Raw genomic sequence first — 18,365 nt, 5'->3', positions numbered from 1 at the left:
TTTGTGTGGGAGGTACCCGAAGGAGTTTACCGATTGAGTCTATATTAGAACCTCATCTAAGTCTGGTAGCAATTTCACGATGTGCAAAGTATGGACCAAATCGGCCACTTTTGTTTGAACTTTTGTGGTGGAGGTACCTGAAAAAGTGGACCGATATGGGTTATCTCGATCGAAATTAAACTAAGTTTGGACACAATATTGCGAAATCTAAATTTTGGACCGAATCGGCAGGTCCGTTCGAGAGTTATCTTGCGCTCCAACCACTACACACGGGGTGTCATAGGGGTTTTTTTGTACATTTCAGGCTATTTTCTCAGGAGGTATGGACTTGCCCCTGATGAAGTTGCTACAACAAAAATCACAGAGATTCGAGAGCAGATCCTAAACTGGACTTTTCCCAAATTTTGTGCGGGAGGTACCCGAAGGAGTTTACCGATTGAATCTATATTGGAACCTCATCTAAGTCTACTAGAAACTTCACGATGTGCAAAGTATGGACTAAATCGATTGCTTCCTTTAAAAGTTTTCGTGCGCACAAATTTTCCGAACATTTCAAAACTTTTGCGGGGGAGGTACCGGAAGGAGTAGACCGATATAACCCATCGTTGAACTTAAACTAAGTTTGGACAAAATATTAGGAAAGCAAAATTTTGAACCGAATCTGTTGATCCGTTCGAGAGTTATCGTGCTCTCCAGACTCCAAATTGTCTGAAACACATTTCGTCCAAACATACTTGGGGTCTAAAAACCATTATTTCGATGAGACACACTTTGCTCGTAGGAAAGTTTATATACTCTCGTTAGCATAAATGCTGAGGGTATAAAAAGCAATTTTCTGGTGCTGCTTTGGGTTTTTCGTCAATTTCTTCAATCATTCTCCTTTCAATTCGTGGAGTTACTCTTTTTGGACTGTCATGTAACTTCTTTAGTTTAAGCATGCCTTCTCTCGGTGCGGTATATGTTGTTGCATAGAGTTCTCAGCTTATGCGAGGTGACACCACAAAAACCAGGTACCTATCTTTTTGCCCGTTGTTTTTGTTATTTCCGACCGATTTCTGCATTTATTAGCTTGATGTTGTCATTAACAGGTAAATAAACATATATGTACAAAAACCTAATATTATTAAACGAATTTCCTAATTCAAAATCTAAATTTAAAAAAAATCTTCGTTTGCAATAATTTGGTTGACTAACTGTATGCACAACCATATGTGATTAACAACTTCGAGAAGTTTACAGGTGGATTTTTTAAATAATATTTTTTCATCCACCATCAGACCAATAAACATAGATTTATTTATACCCTCAATCATAATTAAATTTCTCATTCCCTTTGGAAGACACACAGAAATATTCGTCGGAGACCCTTTAAAGTATATAATATTTATCAGCATAAAATTCTATGTCTATGTCCGTCCGTCTGTTGAAATCAGTACACAGCTCGCAATTTTAAAACGCGAATATTTACCATCAAAAACGATTTTATTGTTTTCTTAAGTAGTCTCCAGCATGATTTATACACTTTTTCGTACGCTCAAACCTATTGACGAATCATTTTTTCCACTCCGATTGAGACACCTCCAAATCATGGTTTTGAACGCTTTTACCGCATCTTCAGGCAACAAAAATTGTAGACCACGCCTTTTTTCTCGATGTGCTGGAATCAAATGAAGTCATTGGATCCCCAGTCAGGGCTGTACTGCGGATGACCCATCAATTCCACACGGTCTGTTTTTCCTAACCAACTTCGGTTTTTGGCTAGTGCCGACCACGATTGAATGCATTAAACCAGTTTTTCAGAGTCCTATAGGATGGTCCTTTATCGACATATAAATATTTAGTTTGATCGATGCACTCTTGCCGCGATTATCCACGTCGAAAGTTTTGAAAACTTATCGGAAGAAAATGTTCATAAGTAAATTCCATTTTTTCGCAAAGTGATTTTTTCAAGTCACTGTAAACAACACATAACATGGTCGTACGACAAACCATGTAAAACAAGTGAACCAAGGCTATAGTCCGGTCGGGACCGACTATGTGATACCCTACACCACTACTCCCGTGCATAAGCTTTTCACTGGTAAAATTCAAAATATTAAAATTTGGATAGCTTAGTGCCTTTGCTCTGAATGTCTTCATTAATACAGGTCAATTTTGTTGAAACGCATTTGAGTACATCGTCAGTACAACTTAAATAAAAAATGCAAAAGTGGGATGTACGCCAACCATCAATAGGCTTCTTTCTCTGTGAGACCCCCATCAACCCCAAAAATTTCTCGAGGATCCGATCAAAATTCCGTCCTATATTGTGATTGCACAAAAAATTAAAAAAGGGATGCATTACCGACTATTGCGATATCTCTGTTGTTGACCACCTATGACAATCAACTTCACATCGTTGTAAAGTTGATATTTTCTACTTTTCTTGTCAGGTTTTGATTTTGATATACCTCTTACAGAAGAGAGATATTCGCTTTGAAATAAAACGTTGGTATTTTCTCCAAATAAGTTTTTTTTCAAATTCTCAACCCTGAATAATATCCGACCATTACCAAAATCAATAGGTTTTTTCCTCTGTGGGACCCCCATTAACACCCAAACCTTCGTGACGATCCAATCAAAATTGCGACGTGTAGCGTGATTACAAAACAATTAAAAAATGGGATGTATTACCAACCTGCTTTACATCATTGTAAAGGTGGGATTTTCTACTTTCATAGTCAGACTTTGCTTTGGAAGGTCCTCAACCAAAGCTGTGATATTCGTCATTATTATTAAAATCGCAAAAATGAAAAGTTGTGTTCTATTAGCGGCTATTGCGATATCTTCGTTATTTGAGAACCTACGACAACATACGTTACATCGTTGCAAATGTGATATTTCTACTTTCGTTAGCAGGTTTTGTTTTTGATATACCTCTTATAGAAGCGGAGATATTCGCTTTGAAATAAAACGTTGACTTTTTCTCCAAATAACTTTTTTTGCCCATTCCGACCCCTGAATATTATCCGACCATCACCAAAATCAATAGACTTCTTCCTCTGTAGGACCCCCAATAACCACCAAAATTTCGTGACGATCCGATCAAAATTGCGACCTGTAGCGTGATTACAAAAAAATGGAAAAATGGGATGTATTAACGACTATTGCGATATATCCGTTATTTGGCCACCTACGCCAACCTACTTTGCATCATTGCGCACCCAAAGGTGAATTCTTTGGCCAAAAGTAAATTTTTTGACATTCTTCTTCTTTGTGTTTTTTTTTTCTTAGCAATATTGAAGTAAACACTCCAAAACAACAACAAAGATTGTTTATTCCAAATTTGCATTTACCGTTAGACGAGAAGTTGTCAAATTTGAGATTTGTATAGTGTGTTATTAATAGAGTTAAGTGTGCAGTATTTTGTGACAATTAATTTATTAAAAATCTTAATAAGAAATATTAAAAGGGCAACACTTAAATATGGAGAAGAAAGATGAAAGTAAGTATATTAATTTTCCAAAAAGAACCGAAGAAAAAGTCGGTATAAGAACAAAGTTATCCACATCTTTCTGCAACACTCTTAAATTATAACCTTTTTTTCAATTTTAAAATTGTTGTGGACCGAAATAATTTGGGTCGCTAGTGGTCGATGTAAAAAAGTCAAAATTACTTTGATGTGTATACTTTCATAAAAAATCATTGCAAGTTGCGATTCGCTGCGATAAATGAACCATAATTTTTTTTCAGGATACATTAGTATATCAAATTCAGAAATTTTTAATATTTGGCTGGTACAAAACAAAGAAGGCCAAACAAGGAATTTATTGCTTGAGTTTTTCAAAGAAAAAAGTGGATACAAGGATATTTCAGAAACCTACAATAAATATTTGGCCTATAAATCCCGTATACTTAACTCAAATATTTCTAAAAAATTGAAAAAATGTCATAGAAAGTTGGACGCTTTCCAAAACAAATTTTCTGAATGGCTTACATTGAATAATAACTTAGATATCCAAATGAACGTGGAAACCCCTGAACAAGAAATACCGATATTAGAAGTGACAAATGCAATAGAAAATATTAAACAAAAGAACGGGCGACCACAAATTCCATTCTGTGAAAAATCTCAACGCAGCAAAAGAAGACAAGCCACAAATTTATGTACGAGGGCGGTTCGGAAAGTTCTTAGCCTATCAATGAAAGAGAATAGTTAGTTTTTCAAAAATATTTTTTTTGTTTCAATATAATCTCCTGAAACTTCAATACACTTAGTCCAACGCTTTTCTAGCAATTCTATCCCTTCATTAAAATAGTTTTCTTCAAGGTCTTCAAAATAGGGGTTTACAACTGTAATTGCATCTTCATTTGAGGTAAAACGCTTGCCAGCAAGGAATTTTTTTAGATTTGGGAACAAGTAAAAGTCACTGGGAGCTAAATCAGGAGAATAAGGTGGGTGGTCAAGCAACTCATACTTTAATTCGTTGATTTTAGCCATTGTTAAAACACTCTTGTGCGCTGGTGCGTTGTCTTGATGAAAAATTATTTTTTTGTGTTGTAAGCCAGGACGTTTTTGTCGAATTTGTACATTTAATTGATCCAAAAGGTTGCAATAGCACTCTGAATTTATTGTTTTACCCTTTTGCAGATAGTCAATCAATAAAATACCCTTGAAGTCCCAAAAAACCGTTGCCATAACCTTACCAGCCGATTGAATTGTTATTGCCTTCTTTGGGGCACTTCCTCCAGCTTCAGTGCATTGTTTGGATTGTTCTTTTGTCTCTGGAGTATAGTGGTGTATCCATGTCTCATCAACAGTTATGAAACGACGCTTAAAATCCATTTTATTTCGCTTAAAACGATCCAAACAAGCTTGAGAAATGTTCATTCTTATGCGTTTTTGATCGACTGTTAGCAGAAAGCTTTTTCTTCATGCAAAAGTAAATGGACTCGATCATTTGAGATACCAATGATATTAGCAATTTCACGCACTTTTATTCGTCGATCATTTAATACCATATCATGCACTTTGGCTACAATTTCTGTTGTTGTTGCTGTTTTTGGACGTTCACTACGTGGTTCATCTTCAATGCTTGTACGACCACGTTTAAATTCAGCAACCCAACTTTTTACTGTTGCATATGAAGGAGCACTTTCACCTAACACATTCACCATATCATTATGAATGTCTTGTCCCGATAAAACCTTTTTTATATAAATATTTAATGACACAACGCATTTCTAATTTTTCCATTGTAAAAAAAAATTGCGGATGCGTCTTTTTTGAACACCTGTTTCTATATGAAGGAGTTGCCAGATCGAAACAAAATTAAACATGTGTTCATAACTGAGATGGAAGTTTCCAAAACACTTAACTTTTTTCTGTTTATACCGCGTTTTTTGCGCTAGGCTAAGAAGTTTCCGAACTGCCCTCGTATATCACAACAAAATGATACTAATTTATTGGTACAAGACGCATCAACTTCAGCGCGAAAAAATAATCATATTGACTTGTCAGTTGTTCTGAAGGAAGCAATTGCAAGCCCAACCAGACTGTCAAAGATTAGAAAGCTTTGCGAAAGTACTGAGAAGACACATGTTGTAATGTCAGACGAAGAGGGACTTGCATTTTTTCTTGAGAATAATTTTACGAAGAGGCAATATTGCGCCATTCGAAACGAAAGCTTCCAGCGAAATTGTAATATTTTTCCACCTTACAAAAATATATTAGCAAAAAAAAAATGTAGACCAGATGGTGTTCTTGTGGATGACATGTGTGTAAAGGTTCCTATGCAAAGTCTTGTAAATCATACAGCAACAAGAATTGTAGAAATGCAAAAAGACATAATAAATTCAATACCTGGGAATTTCCACCCAACAGAACTGGTCTGTAGTTATGGGTTTGACAGCAGTTCCGGACAATCACAGTATAAACAATCGTTTCATGATCTCGTTACATCACATAATGTGGATTCAAGTCTTTTGGCCACTACAATGATTCCATTAAGACTCATAACCGATTCTGGAACCATTCTTTGGAATAATTACTTTCCTCAGTCTACAAGATACTGAAGGCCAATAAAATTAGAGTTCACTGCTGAAACTAAAGAAATTATAAAACAAGAAGCTGCTAATTTTAATAAACAAACTCAGGAGTTAAAAAAATTAAGTATTGAAGTTCAGCCGTGAAAAACAGTGGAAATAAAGTTTAAGATGTGCTTGACCGTTATTGACGGAAAAGTTTTAAATGTGTTAACTGACACGAACTCCAATCAAAAATGTCCAATATGCCACTGTACTCAGACGGATTTTCTTAAGGTTACAAACTATAATAGTGTAAAGTTTCAACCCATTGAAGAAAATTTAAAGTATGGAATAAGTCCACTACATTGCTGGATTCGCTTTTTTGAATTTGTTCTCCATTTGGGGTATAAAATGGAGATAAAAAAAATGGCAAATAAGACTGATAAAAAATAGAAAAAAAGAAATTCAAGACAAATTTTGGAAAGAACTAAGTCTCCGAGTTGACATTCCAAAAACTGGTGGATATGGCACATCTAATGACGGCAATACCGCTCGAAGAGCATTTACGGAATATGAGATATTCTCTAAAATAGTAGACGTGAATGTTGAATTAATATTTCGCTTAAAAATAATATTAACATGTTTGTCATGTCAATTTCAAATTGACAGAGATAAATTTGAAAAATATTGTTTTGAAACAGGACGATACTATCAGAAGTTATATCCCTGGTTACCACTAACTCCAACAGTCCATAAAGTGTTGGCTTATTCAAAACAAATATTACAAAACACGTGGAAAAAACAACGTCAGAAAACATAGATAATATGTATGAAATCGAGGAGGATTATTCGGAATCCATGGAAGAAAATATATTCCTAGACAACGAATTGTCATTAAATTAAAGTTAAATTTATATAATGTTCTACTCATTACTAAAAAGAACCGTTAAGTGTGATATTATGTTAGAGTATAAACATTATATTTGATTAAAGAAAATAACTTTAAGTTTCATGTTTTTTTAAATATAATAATAATGCATTTTAATATGCATTTTATCAATAAAAATATATAATTCTGTTATGATCATCGTATATATAAAATAAAAACAAAAATAAATGGATTAACACTCATAACGATACAAATATTTTATATGAAATACTTTTGGCCACGAAAAAGTGATTTGAAACCTTTGTGCATTGTAAAGATGGGATTTTCTACTTTCATAGCCAGGCTTTGCTTTTAGAAGGTCCCCAACCAAAGGTGTGATATCCGTCATTATTATTAAAATCGCAAAAATTAAAAGTTGGGTTCTATTAGCGACTATTGCGATATCTACGTTGTGTGACCACCTACGACAACTTACGTTACATCGTTTTAAAGGTGATATTTTTTGCTTTTTATATACCCCTTATAGACGCTGAGATATTTGCTTTGGAATAAAATGTAGACTTTTTCTCCAAATAACTTTTTTGCTCATTCCATCAACACCCAAAATTTCGTGACGATCCGATCAAAATTGCGACCTGTAGCGTGATTTCCAAAAAAATGGAAAAATGGGATGTATTACCGACCATTGCAATATCTCCGTTATTTGGTCACCTACGCCGACCTAGTTTGCATCATTGTAAAGATGCGGACTACTACTTTCATAGTCAGGCTTTGCTTTTGAAAAGTCCCCAACCAAAGCTGTGATATTCGTCATTATAATTAAAATAGCAAGAATGAAAATTTGGGTTTTATTTGCGACTATTGTAATATCTTCGTTGTTTGATCACCTACGAGAACTTACTTTACATCATTGGAAAGGTGATGTTTTCTACTTTTATTGTCAGGTCTTGCTTTTGGTATACCCTATATAGAAGCTGAGATATTTGTTTGAAAAAAAAACGTTGTATTTTTATCCACATAAGTTTTTTGCCCATTCCGACCCCTGAATATTATCCGACCATCACCAAAATTAATAGGCTTCTTCCCCTCCGGGACCCTCATCAACACCCAAAATTTCTTGACGATCCGATCAAAATTGCGACCTGTAACGTGATTACAAGGTTAAGATGGACAGACGGACGGACACACATAGCCAGATCGACTCAGCTCGTCGAGACATTCATTTTGGTATATATAAGTATGGGTCTACGACCATTATTTCGATGCGTTACAAAGATTGCAAGTGGTGTCTGGCAATACGCGGTGTTGCCTAGGTCAGGTAGTTTTCGTGCAGCCCTCGTAGAGCTTTATAATTTGGCATAGAAGTTTCTATTACTCCTAGGATGTTTGGTATTGAAAATGCGATGGATCCGACTTCGGGATTTTGGTGGAACTTAGACTTAATTGGGGGTATACAACTTTCTACCTGAAATTTATTGGTATGTGTCCACGTCTTCATATAGCCCCCATAGAGCGGTATCTCCCGATTTTCAGTATTTTGAATGTTTTAGCCTCAATATCATACCGAAATGGCTGAAATTTCTTATTTAGTTTTCGTTGGGGGTACAAAACTTTCCACTTGAAATTTGTCGGTTTTCATATAGCCCCCACCGAAATGACTGAAATTTTTTAGAGCAAGAATCGTGGATTTTTATAGCAAGAGTCGTGGATTTTTAAATAATTTTTAGAGCAAGAAACTTGGATTTTTAAAGAATTTTTTAGAGCAACAAACGTGGATTTTTAAAGAGCATTTTTAAAGCAAGAAACATGGATTTTTAAAGAATTTTTTAGAGCAAGAAACGGGGATTTTTAAAGAATTTTTAGAGCAAGAACCCTCGATTTTTAAAGAATTTTTTATAGCAAGAAACGTGGATTTTTGACGATTTTTTAGAGCAAGAATCGTCGATTTTTAAAGAATTTTTTAGAGCATGAAACGTGGATTTTTAAAGAATTTTTTTGGAGCAAGAAACGTGGATTTTTAACGATTTTTTTAGCGTCGTCGATTTTTAAAGAATTTTTTAGAGCATGAAACGTGGATTTTTAAATAATTTTTAGAGCAAGAATCGTCGATTTTTAAAGAATTTTTTAGAGCAAGAAACGTGGATTTTTAATTATTTTTTAGGACAAGAATCGTGGATTTGTAGAGCAAAGATCGTGGATTTTTAAAAAAAAATTTTAGAGGAAGAAACGTGGATTTTTGATTTTTGAGCAAGAATCGTGGATTTTTAGAGCAAGAATCGTGGATTTTTAAAGAATTTTTAGAGCAAGAAACGTGTATTTTTAAAGAATTTTTTTAAAACAAGAAACGTAGATATTTAAAGTATTTTTTTTAGAGTAAGAAACGTGTATTTTTAAAGAATTTTTTAGAGCAAGAAAAGTGGATTTTTAATGAATTTTTAGAGCAAGAATCGTCGATTTTTAAATAATTTTTTAGAGCAAGAAACGTGGATTTTTGACGATTTTTGTAGAGCAAGAATCGTCGATTTTTAAAGAATTTTTTATAGCATGAAACGTGGATTTTTAAAGAATTTTTTGGAGCAAGAAAAGTGGATTTTTAAAGATTTTTTTACAGCAAGAATTGTCGATTTTTAAAGAATTTTTTAGAGCATGAAACGTGGATTTTTAAAGAATTTTTTAGAGCAAGAAACGTGGATTTTTAACGAATTTGTTAGAGCAAGAAACGTGGATTTTTAAAGAATTTTTTAGAGCAAGAATCGTGGATTTTTAGAGCATGAGTCGTGGATTTTTAAAGAATTGTTAGAGCAAGAAACGTGGATTTTTAAAGAATTTTTAGAGCAAGAAACGTGGATTTTTAAAGAGCATTTTTAGAGCAAGAAACGTGGATTTTTAAAGAATTTTTTTAGAGCAAGAAACGTGGATTTTTAAAGAGTTTTTAGAGCAAGAATCGTCGATTTTTAAAGTTTTTTTAGAGCAAGAAACGTGGATTTTTTACGATTTTTTTAGAGCAAGAATAGTCAATTTTTAAAGAATTTTTTAGAGCATGAAACGTGGATTTTTAAAAAATTTTTATGAGCAAGAAACGTGGATTTTTAAAAAATTTTTATGAGCAAGAAACGTGGATTTTTAAAGGATTTTTTAGAGCAAGAATCGTGGATTTTTAAAGAGCATTTTTAGAGCATGAAACGTGGATTTTTAAAGAATTTTTAGAGCAAGAAACGTGGATTTTTAAAGAATTTTTGTTTATGGACCTTTAAAGCAAGAAACGTGAATTTTTAAAGAATTTTTGTTTATGGACCTTTAAAGCAAGAAACGTGAATTTTTAAAGAATATTTTTGTTCATGGAGGTTATAATTATAATTGAAAAATTTTTTTCCTATCTTGAGCATTAGATTCTATGTAATTTCGCTGACATTTTCGTCCTTAGCAATTGGCGTATAAATAAGAAAAAATAAGTTTTTCAAAGTTTTCGACCTGGCTGTTGACTCAGCTGTACAGTCAATGTGGAATTAACTGGGTGAATCTGTCGAATGATTTTCTATGATAAGCAACAGTATTTTGAACCTACTGTTGGGTAGACTAGTTTCCTTAAAAAGCGATGTTGCGTATAGCTTTCCTCTAAAATAATAAGTTCTGATTAGTGAGAAAGTCCCGTGGGAGGATGTATTGTATTCCAAGAATATTTACCTAGAAATATTTAAAATATTGAAAGCGTTTGGGATTAATAGATTAGTATTTAGATTTTGTAGATCCTATAACTCATTTTTTGAGTAACTGAGAGAAATCAGTAAAATTGATACGCAATATTATGAATGACAAGTTTAAATAAAAGTTTACAGCACTCTTGCTCTAGGAAAAACTTAACGACAACTTTTTTTGATCGCTAACTTACTGAAAAATATCATTAATTACCGAAATTATAACCATTTTAATTTTATCGACTTTTGTCGGTAACGCAAAAAATGAGTTAGAGAATTGCATTACTTGAATAGAAATTTCAATAAATTCTTTAAAAAATCTTATGAGTCCAGTTACTTGCAGTCTTTGATATACAAAATCACTGGCTACTAAAGATTGTTGTATTTATACCCTCAGCCTTTAGGCTAAAGAGGGTATTTACACTTTGATACGACCAAAAATGTGCCTCATCGAAATAATGGTTTTAGACCCCAAGTATGTTTGTACGATATCCGTTTCAGACAATTTTGAGTAGATCTAGCAATGTCCGTCCGTCTGTCTGTCTGTCTGTCTGTCTGTCTGTCCGTCTGTCTGTCTGGCTGGCTGGTGCGCACGATAACTCTCGAACGGATCAATCGATTCGGTTCAAATTTTGGGTATCGAATTATTTTGTCCAGATTCGATTTAAGTTCGAAGATGGGCGATATAGGTCCACTTCTTCAGGTACCTCCCCCACAAATGTTCAAAAATTGTCGCAAAACTTGTGCTCACGATAACTCTCGAAGGGAATAACCGATTTGGTCCATACTTTGCACATCGTGTAATTTCTACCAAACTTAGATGAAGTTCCAATATGGACTCAATCTGTCCACTCCTTCGGGTACCTCCCACACAAAATTTCGGAAAAGTTCAGTTTAGGACCTGGTCCCGAATCGCTTTGATTTTTGTTTACGCAAGTTGTATTCGCTGTCCTCTATACAACGCTGTAAGTTCCATTAGGGGCAAGTCCATACTTCCTGAGGAAATGGCCTGAAAGTTACAAAAAACCCTATGACACAGTGTGTATTGGTTGGAGCGCAAGATAACTCTCGTTTCGGTCCAAAATTTGGCTTTCGTAATATTTTGTCCAAACTTAGTGCAAGTTAAAAGGTGGATTATATCGGTCCACTCCTTCCGGTACCTCCCCCACAAAAGTTCAAAAATATTCGGAAAAATTGTGCGCACGATAACTCTTGATGGAAGTGACCGATTTGGTCCATACTTTACACATTCTCATAATATCTACCAGATATAGATCAGGTTCGAATATGGACTATATTTGTCCTCTCCATCCCGTACCTCCCACACAAAATTTTGGATAAGTTCACTTAAAGACCTGCTATTGAATCACTTTGATTTTTGTTGAAGCAACTTACATTCGCTGCCTCAATTACGATGGTAAAAGTTGTTTCAGGAGCAAGTCCATACTTCTTGAGAAAACAGCCCGAAGGGTGTAAAAACCCCCTATGGCACCCCCATGGTGTATGTCGGTCCATTCCTTTAAGTACCTTTTCCGCAAACATTTTGAACTTTAATCCTAATCAACATTTATGTCGGTTCATACGACCAAAATTTTGAAACCCCCTAAATACAAACGTTTTTTTGTGAAAAAAGTGTTTCAATTTGCACAGGCTGAGGGTATATCTCTGTCGGCAAAGCCGACTGATACTTTTTTACTTGTTTTTTTCTCGTAATTATGCAACCAATAGATTTATATTTTATTCTTATATTTTCCTGGTTTCGAAGTCAGTTACTGATGTTCATAGTTTGCTAGTATTTCGAACGAATTTGAAATCTAATCGTCTTAAAGAAACAGACCATTAGACTACAAAAAATACGCAGAAAAGCTGCTATCTGTCTTAAAATAGTCGCAACCCGTGATATTTGCAATATATCCTGGAATGCCTGCTCCGAGCTCTTTTGGGCCTTGCCGTGATAGAGACGTACCCCAGGCCATGAGTCTGTTCTCTTTGCCGGATCCGTATCCACCATATGCCACCCAACATCAGTGATATGTGATGATGTACATTAATATAATCGGCATCAATGGCAAGATGAAGAAATCTTTTTCCAAATTTGTCTTACGTTGGCGGTACGTGCCTTCCTGGAAGAACGCTATAAGATCTATATTAAACATTTTACCAATTTTCTGACAAAAATGTTGATTTTTTTAATCCGCTAATTGGTTGGATTTTATGTAGTTTTGGAGATTGTTTTGTGTCCCCAAGTCTATTTTTGCATCATAAGATAATCGGGACCTTTGTTCATGTCGTTTTGTATTAACAGCATAAAACAATTTTTACCGGGAATAAGGGGAGAATGTCACGCTCGTGGTTTCTTAAACACTCTTCGCAACAGCACAAAGCTGTAACCGGCGCATTGACTTGATTTTTACATTTTTTTTGCCACTTTCTCCATACAAGTGGATCCACTGTGCATGGGTTCAAATGCTAATGAAAAGATCGGATCTTTCATTTTGAACCAATGCAAAAGATGACATGAAATCACATCATCGCATAGAACCCCTTCCTTGAAATTTCCCTGGGATCCACAGGGCTTCTATTGGTTTTTACATATCCTCTAGAAATGCGCAGGAAAAATCGCCCCATTTCGAACTTATTCTTATATGTCAGAATTCCAAATACAACCCTCTAAGAAAGCAACAAACAACACATTGAAGTACAACATACACAAGAACCTGATGCTGATATTTGTTACTTCCTTACATACATATCTGATGACTGTTGTTGTTGACTGAAGTAATTTTCGCTTAACCTGCAAACAAATTACAGCTGACACGGGATAGTCAAGCCAAATGCCGTCAGAAATGGAAAACGTGCATTTAGTTGGCATTCAACAGCGGTGGAACTTAGAACAAACACTGTCCTGTCAGCAAACAAGAAGAAGAATAGAAGTAGAGTCGCTTTAACAAAAAAAGACACACAAAGAACATCCGGAGTCACAACAACATCAAGCCAAAAACAAAAGAAGCACACGACACAAAACAGCCAAGTTAAGAACTTTTTAAACGGCCAACAATGCCAAGTGATGCCGTTCGTGCCTTGTGGAAAGTGAAGCTGCAACATAAATGGCTTATTTTTATGCTGTGGCAAGTAAGTGCAATAAGAAAAGAAAAAAAACAAAGAATGTTTGTTGCTATCTGTTTGTTTGGTGTTGTTATTGTTGTTCTTCTTCTTCTTCGTTTATATGGTTTTATAGGTTTTCGTAACACCAAGAATTGCCATAACTTCTTCAGCCAGTGAGGATGTACATTTTAGGGAATTCATAACAAATGTAGAACATTTGGTCTTGTCCACAGCAGATAAAGTTCTACGAGCCAGCGTTACAATTTATCAAGATTTGGCTAATGGGGCTATGATGACACCGCAGCTAAAACAGGCAACTCACCCTCTCATCGATAATTATGTCGAAAAGGTGGAAGATGCTCTCGCCTCCAATGCAAACTTCAGCTATAATGATAAACGTAAGCTCCTTCAACATTTTCGCATTAACAATTGGAAATTGGAACATTTACGCCAGAAGTTAGCTCCTGCCAGTAAAAGATTTGAATTCACTGTCATATCACCGGAATTTTATTATCATGGCCGCAACAGAACACACATCGATAATATCTATTTGAGATTTATGCAAGAATTTCATCGAGAATCGCAAAAGTTGTGGGATACTCCATCGGAAGATGTTGTCGAACATCAACAGGAAATGTTGGAATTGTTGGATGAAATTTCCAAAGAGAAAAACTTAGCAGAAAAGGATAAACTTTACGATGAATTTATTGAAATGTTTTTGTTTAAAAGTCCTAAAGATTTGTTGGAAACTAGAGAATTGGAATGAATTATTTAAATTTATTCATATGTGTAAATCATTTAAATAAAATGTCAAATTCTATAAAAATCTCCAACAAAATAAATAAATAAATAAATAAATAAATATAAAACTAAATATTATCCAACATGTTTCTAACCCTTTCGGTGATTTTATGCCATATGGCATAACCAGTTTCTGAAGCCCGTTTTAAGGCAAAAACTTATAGGTACCCTTTTTTAATAATTTTGTATTTTTCCGTCAAGTGTTATGACATAGGGGATGAGAGATACCAAGGAACGGTCCTGACCGGCTTTAACATGGCAAAGTCCAGGATTTATACTGGTCCCTCTCTCATCTCAAGTGGACAATGACCTCCCCGTGGTGTCACCTGGGGAGATGCCTTTAACACCCGTTAAAGGTAGTGAGCTAACATGTGCCGCGCGTTCACCCATAAGAACGTTAAAAACATGGGTTTGGGCGCCGGGTTAGTAACCCTCCCCTAGAAAAAGCAGCCTACTATGAAAAAACAAACGAAAAGAAAAACAAATCCCTCTAAAGTTGACGACCCCCGCAAACGTTTTAAGGACCATGATCTGCGAATCTGCACCTGGAATGTTCGCACACTTTATAGAGAAGGTGCAGTTTACGCATTGGCAGATGTGTTTGAAAAGTACAAGGCCGACATTACTGCCATACAGGAAATACGATGGAACGGGAAAGGCGTTACAACAACAGCTAAAGGTGACGCACTGTATTATAGCTGCCATGACATAAAGCATGAGTTTGGTTGCGGATTTGTAGTTGGTCGGAGGTTAAAACACCTGGTGTCCAGCTTCACACCAGTGAATGAAAGATTTGCTACAATTCGAATAAAAGCAAAATTCTTCAACATCAGCATTATTTGCGTTCATGCTCCCACTGAAGACAAGGACGAGCAGACCAAAGATTTATTTTATGAGCGCTTAGAAGAAACATATGACCGTTGTCCTGCCCATGACATTAAAATTATTCTAGGCGAGTTTAATGCCAAAATTGGAAAGGAGAATATCTTTGGCCCAACAGTCGGAAAATTCAGTCTTCACAATTAAACATCTGATAATGGCATGAGGCTGATAGACTTTGCAGCCGCAAAAACATGGTAGTTAGCAGCACCAGATTTAAACATCTCGACATCCATAAGGGCACCTGGCTGTCTCTAGATCAGAAAACAAGAAATCAAATTGATCACGTTGTGATAGATGGAAGACATTCATCGAGCGTGGTGGATGTGCGCTCGTTCCGAGGAGCAAACATAGACTCGGACCAAACAAAGTACGAACAGACACAACACGAAAGTTAGACATCGGTAAGCTGCAATCACAACAGATAGCCACAGCATATTCCACTCAACTAGCCCAATTGCTTAATCAAAGCCCTCCTCATCCCGATAACGTATCAGCGCAATAGCAAAGTATTGCCCACTCCATGCAAACAGCCGCAAAATCCATACTTGGATACCAGAGACCTCCACCAAGGAATCCATGGTATGATCAGGAGTGTCGTGCTGCTACCGAAGAGAAAAATGCGGCATATAGGGCTACTTTACAATCCGTAGCAACGCGTAGCGCACGAGAGAGATATCGGGAGAAAAGGAGAGAGGAGAAACATCTTTTCCGCAGGAAAAAGCGAGAGATGGAAAAGTGGGAGTGTGAAAAAATCGAGATGTACAGGAGCTAGAATGAGGTCCGAAATTTCTACCAAAAAGTGAAGCATCAAACTGATGGCTTTGGTACGGGCACCTCCTCCTGTAGAGACCAGCAAGGTAATTTGGTAACTGATACAGATAGTGTGCTCAGGATATGGAAAGAACATTTTTCAAACCTGTTGGTATCCAGCAAAGACGACGAAGATACCACAGATCCAATCCCAGAAGATGGTATTGAATGTATACCATCCGGCCAAGATGAGGTAAAGACAGCAATAAACCGGCTGAAGAATAATAAGGCAGCAGGAGCTGATGACCTACCAGCCGAGCTGTTTAAAACCGGAGGCGACACACTGATAAGGTGTATGCATCAGCTAGTTAGCTCCATCTGGCAGGAAGAACGAGTACCCGACGATTGGAACCTGAGTATCCTGTGCCCCGTCCATAAGAAAGGAGATAAGACTGTATGCTCTAACTATAGGGGCATAAGTCTACTCCCGATTGCCTACAAGATCGTGTCAGGGATATTGTGCAAACGACTAAAGCCTATGGTCAACGAGATAATTGGGCCATACCAATACCGGCTTTAGACCTGGCAAGTCCACCATTGACCAGATATTTACCCTGCGGCAAATCCTGGAGAAGAAACTACCAAGAGATGCAGATCGACACCTACCACCTCTTTGTAGATTATAAAGCAGCATTCGACAGCCCACTACGTTCAAAGGTATTCCAGGCCATGTCTGAATTTGGTATCCCCGCAAAGCTCATTCGGCTTCGTAAAATAACTTTAACTGACACGAGATCCTCAGTTAAAAGAGATGCAGATCGACACCTACCACCTCTTTGTCGATTATAAAGCAGCATTCGACAGCCCACTACATTCAAAGGTATTCCAGGCCATGTCTGAATTTGGTATCCCCGCAAAGCTCATTCGGCTTCGTAAAATGACTTTAACTGACACTAGATCCTCAGTTAAAATAGGAAAGAACCCCTTTGAAGAGTTGTGTACCAAAAAAGGTTTCAGGCAAGGAGACAGCCTCTCGTGTGATCTCTTCAACATCCTGCTGGAAAAGGTTATTCGAGAGGCAAACATCAAAAGAAGTGGCACAATCTACACCAATAGCAACATGTTACTTGCTTATGCTGATGATATAGACATCATGGGACGATCAGTAAAAGAAGTAACAGATACCTTTATGAAGGTCGAAGGAGAATCTGCTAAAGTGGGTCTGGCGGTAAACGGAGAGAAGACCAAATTGATGGTGTCGACGCGCAATGCGTCCATAGAGATCGGGCCAACTGTTGATGTTGGTTCCTATAATTTTGAGGTAGTAAAAGACTTCGTCTATCTCGGCACCGCCGTAAACACAACTAACGACATTAGTTGTGAAATAAAAAGAAGAATTATATTGGCTAACAGATACTACTTTGGCTTAAGTAAGCAGTTTAAAAACAAAGCCACAACTCAAACAAAAACAACGCTTTACAAAACACTGATACTACCCGTGCTGATGTATGGTTCCGAAGCCTGGGTACTTGCGCAAGCAGATAAGGCAGTGCTTGGTGTGTTTGAGAGAAAAAATCTTCGAAAGATCTACGGACCAATCTGCGTTGACGGTGAATATCGACGTCGTACGAACCACGAGCTATATCAGCTATACAAAGACATGAATATAGTTAAACGTATTGAGATGCAACGTTTGCGTTGGCTAGGCCATATCATAAGAATGAGCGAAGATGAACCCGCTAAAAAGGCGTATAAATATGAGCCGCTTGGCGGTGCACGCAGAATTGGCAGGCCAAAGAATAGATGGCGCAAACAAGTGGATGAAGAGATGACAAGGCGCAATATTCCAGAAAGAGAAGCAAGAGACAGAGAGAAATGGAGATCTTTTCTTAGTTCGGCCTATAGAACAAATGTTCTGTAATGGGCCAGCTAAGTAAGTTATCAACAAAAATGTTGGTTGGTGGACCCAATGCATTGTTATGTCACAAAGAGCGAGCGTACCTCGTGCGATTTAAAATTTGGAAGAAAATACCATCTTTAAAGTTCAAAAGTGTTGCGGAGGAGGTACTTGAAGGAATGGACCGACATAGGTCTGGATCTTATTTTGTCATATCTATTCGATAAATATCGCGTCCACTAGTCATTTCAGTGGGTCATCGTATAACTTTTGAAGCAGTATGCCAGGAAGCATGGACTTGTCCAGGGAAAACATAATATCGCTGTAAACAGGACCACAA

The 18,365-nt window shown here is 36.5% G+C and overlaps 1 protein-coding gene across 1 annotated transcript; it reads left to right on the top strand.

Moving 5' to 3' along the window:
- The first annotated feature begins 13,046 nt into the window (after positions 1-13,046).
- On the top strand, positions 13,047-14,703 carry LOC141395093 (uncharacterized). The gene is made up of 2 exons (XM_073970515.1): positions 13,047-13,722; positions 13,829-14,703. Exons 1-2 carry the CDS (start codon positions 13,648-13,650, stop codon positions 14,459-14,461), a joined length of 708 nt encoding a protein of 235 aa, XP_073826616.1. The 5' UTR covers positions 13,047-13,647; the 3' UTR covers positions 14,462-14,703.
- The last annotated feature ends 3,662 nt before the right edge of the window (positions 14,704-18,365 follow it).

This window comes from Musca autumnalis, unplaced genomic scaffold (assembly GCF_047663935.1).
Source record: "Musca autumnalis isolate F117 unplaced genomic scaffold, ASM4766393v1 scaffold_2, whole genome shotgun sequence".
NCBI lineage: Eukaryota > Metazoa > Arthropoda > Insecta > Diptera > Muscidae > Musca > Musca autumnalis.
Note: the sequence above shows the minus strand (reverse complement) of the source record. Positions and strands in the feature narration are given on the sequence as shown.